Source organism: Trachymyrmex septentrionalis, unplaced genomic scaffold, assembly GCF_001594115.1.
Source record: "Trachymyrmex septentrionalis isolate Tsep2-gDNA-1 unplaced genomic scaffold, Tsep1.0 scaffold69, whole genome shotgun sequence".
Classification (NCBI taxonomy): domain Eukaryota; kingdom Metazoa; phylum Arthropoda; class Insecta; order Hymenoptera; family Formicidae; genus Trachymyrmex; species Trachymyrmex septentrionalis.
In genome coordinates this window covers 2,510,879-2,514,622 of record NW_017305873.1, presented here as the reverse complement: position 1 = coordinate 2,514,622, position 3,744 = coordinate 2,510,879, and the positions used below count along the sequence as shown (strand labels likewise).

Sequence of the window (3,744 nt, the reverse complement as noted above, 5' to 3'; positions counted from 1 at the left end):
CTGAATAATCACGCACTCGCCACAACGACCCTCTCGATTGCTGGTCGTTAATATCGGCCGCCAGGTAGTCTCTGTCGATTGAATTTTTTACTGGTGCTCACCGCGGAAGCCGCGGCTCAGACCGATATCCCATTCGTGCAGTTGCTTCTTAAGAGTAACAGACATTCGCTTTAAACGTCCGCTATTCGTCATCGGGCCTGCGATGCCAATACGATCCGACAGGAAATAGGACAGTATGGCCGTGGCGGGATCCCTCTCTTCTGAGATCGCGCGAAATGCGCGGCATTGATGATATTCCCCGTCGTTATTTCAATGACATCCTCGTCCGTTAAACGGTTCGCAATTTACAGAGATAAATGTGCTCTCAAACGATCTCTGACACCGAAGGTAGACCGAACGTCAACTGTCCCAAAAGCATGGATGATTATCATCAAAGTTGATCGAGAAATAAGAAGGTCAGGTTGCAATCGAGACAGAAATAAATGTGAACGCAACCAAATGAGTCACAGATTATTTTCTTTACAAAATATAACGTACACATAAATGTTGCGATTTTATATTCTATGAACACGAAGACAACATATGGTAGGTAATAATGATGACCATTATAAAAGATAAATAAAATAATGCATTAGGAATAATTTTGATTGTGTCTCAGCATAGCTAATTCAATATGTTGGAAAACATACACACACACACACACACACACACACACATGCACGCACACACATACATCTGTATACATACTTCGTGCAAGCTATTATATTTAGTTTTAATTTTTGGCAATTACATAATTAGTGAATTAGAATTTTACAAGAATTATGCTATTCCTTTCGCATCGAAAAATTATTATTATATTTACTCTTTTCTGGCTATCCAATCATAAGGTACTAATCTTTTATCATGACTTTATGACGATTGCCAAAGATAGATTAATCTCTGGACAGCGATAGTAGTAAATAAATTTTAGTTATTATAACACTATTAATAAAAATAAATACAAATATATAAAGGTATATGTCGTTAAGACTTTATGATTCTTTTCTTTCATGGAAATATTAACATCGTCAAAATGAACTATAGACAACTCGTGGCAATAAAAATAATAAGCGAATTGAGTGGCGATTTCAATCCTCTTTGAACGAAAGTTTAAAATCTCACATGGAAGATCACGAGTTGTCGATAGACTTAATGACTTTCAGAATAAACCTTCTTCAGTTATTTAATTTTATTTGAATAAATTAATTTAATTTATTAAATCTCGTCATTCCCTCTTTTCCGAACGATCATACGAGGCTCAATTCCAGATCATAGGGATTAATTTCCGCGACCCAAATAAGGATCGACAAATACACTGTTTTAAATGGTGTTATTGCGTCCGTCCGCGATATAGGCAAGTGTTCTGAAATCAAATCAAAATAAATTCAAATCATGGTATGCACGATAGAGCACTGGCATGATTTCTGAAACGTCCATTTATGCCTCCTTTTGAATCCTTTTAATTTCTGTAAAATAAAGAATTTCTAAGGCTTGAACGTAACAATATGAACCGACTATAAAAATATAAAAAACATGACATTATTTGCTAAAATATCAGAATAATTAGAAAATATTGCGATCACTCAGAATTATTGATTATCTTCGCCGATTTGACTATAAAATTGTTTGAATGTCCATCGACGTCCTCTAATTCCCTTGAATAAAACTTCGCCGCTATCCTGGCTTGTCCTTCTAACTTCGGCATCATGGAGAAACTACATTCCGCGTCTGCATCCACCTCGACAGGTTCCAATAGCTTCAGCTTCAGTTGTTCGTCCAGACCAGGCCCCTCGATAAGGAACCTACCCTTCCTCAAAGGAATTGGCAATGGATTGCGGAACTTGGCCGAAGCGTGGAGAGTCTGACCGACAACCGCTTCGTTATACAGCTAAATGAGAAAATTTAATTTTTAATGTAAAATATCTATTTATCATATCTACTTACTCTCTATTTTTCTCTTTTACTTTTATTGCTTACATGTTGGTTACGCATATCTCAATAATTACCGTGATTTTAATGTCGGGTTTTCTAACACGGAAGTCGTCCTGCGCGAAGTACTCAAAGTTCGTATCCTTCACGGTGGCTAAGCAGGAAATGTTGAAAGCGCATTGATCTAATAATCTCGGGCTATATTCCTCCCAGGAAACGTCCATGCGAATTTCCTCGAGCACCCCTGGTCGAACCAGTCTATCGATGTGCAATCTTTTCACCGGATCGCCTACTCGGCCGGTGTACAAAACAGTTTCCACTCTCAGAATTACGGTCACACGGTATTCCAGTGTTGAATGCCGATTTTTTATCAGTAATACGACGCTATCAGAAAGTAAGGAAGACTTTTAATGAGTATCGCAGTAGAATAAAATTTGATAAAAGCATTAATAAGCAAATAAAGAAGTTTATATTAATAAAAATTAAAGGTTAAATTCAAGAAATGAATCTGAAGAATTCTATGTAATTTTTATATATTTTATTAATAATACTATTATATATATTATCTTCGAGTACAATTATTACAATTAAATTAAACAATCATTATTTAAAGAATACTTGCAACAATGGTAATTCAGTCAAAGTAAATACCTGAATGGCTGGCCAATTATGATATCATCGCGCAGTTCGAAAGTGAACATGACGTCGTTGAACTCCTCATTGAGATAATAACGACTAAATAAAGACTCACTCTGGCGCAGCGCCTTCAGCATGGCAGCACGTTCTTCATCAGATTCTATATTGAAATTAAAAATGATTATTATTACTCTTATAATTAACTTTATATTGAAGCTAATATATATTTAGTATTATATTTAGTATTATATTGAATATAATACTAAATAAATTAGTTATCATATTAAATAAATATTTCAGAATTAGATGAATTGATCGTAATTTATGAGAATTCAAATAAAATATTGATCGATAGAATAACATCATCTTTCATTTCATTATGAATATAGGCTGACACAAATATCAAAAATTTTATTTTAACAATCTGTAAGCGACAATCTGCTCAATATTTTTTGTTAAATCCCACTTACTTTCTGGATACTTGTACGTGTGCGTAATGTCTTCTCTTGTCCATCTGCCAATCGCTTTTGTACTGATCAACTGACCGATGCTGCGAAATCGTTCTCGTTTAATTATTTAATGCAATCAGTTATCCTAATAATCGCGATGACAGTTAACAGTACAGATAATTCGTCATACGTACCCGTACATATCCTTGCGAACTAATTTCAATGGCTGTGTAGGCCCGTTGTAACGCCAGTAGACTTTATCGGCGTTCACTTCAGCGAACAGGAACGCGTTATCGTAGGGACGTAAGACTTCCCCTTTCTTCACGGCGGCCACCGATGCCGGTCCGCAACGATACGCTCCCTCGCTCAGTTCTTGAGGAGTAGCATCGATCATCTGCCATCCTGAACAATCCGGCGACAAATCCAGTCGCTTCATCCATACTTCGTTCCAGACGTGAAAATTCCTACCATGACGAAATTCGATTATTCTATTATCTACTGCCATCAATGTTTTCTAATTTTTATTAATAATAAATTTACAGTATTTTAAAGATAGCATAAAGGTACTAGTAAATTGCTTGTCAATTTAATTGTAATATTACGTATTCTAGCTTCAGTTTATAAGACTGTATTTCAAGACCAATAAATAATCGATATCCAATTTGCTTAACTAGAAATTGTAAAAATTTAT

The 3,744-nt window shown here is 35.4% G+C and overlaps 1 protein-coding gene across 2 annotated transcripts in view; it reads right to left on the bottom strand.

The window, feature by feature from the left end:
• Positions 1-1,095: 1,095 nt before the first annotated feature.
• Positions 1,096-3,744, bottom strand: part of LOC108753346 (annulin) — a 14,212-nt gene continuing 11,563 nt past the window's right edge. For both annotated transcript variants that reach the window (XM_018494851.1, XM_018494850.1), the window contains exons 6-10: positions 3,248-3,517; positions 3,075-3,154; positions 2,620-2,764; positions 2,046-2,352; positions 1,096-1,927 (exon numbers count right to left, since the gene is read on the bottom strand). In XM_018494851.1, the coding sequence (XP_018350353.1) occupies positions 1,619-1,927; positions 2,046-2,352; positions 2,620-2,764; positions 3,075-3,154; positions 3,248-3,517 (1,111 nt within the window). In that variant the 3' untranslated portion in view covers positions 1,096-1,618. The remainder of the gene's footprint in view (positions 1,928-2,045; positions 2,353-2,619; positions 2,765-3,074; positions 3,155-3,247; positions 3,518-3,744) is intronic.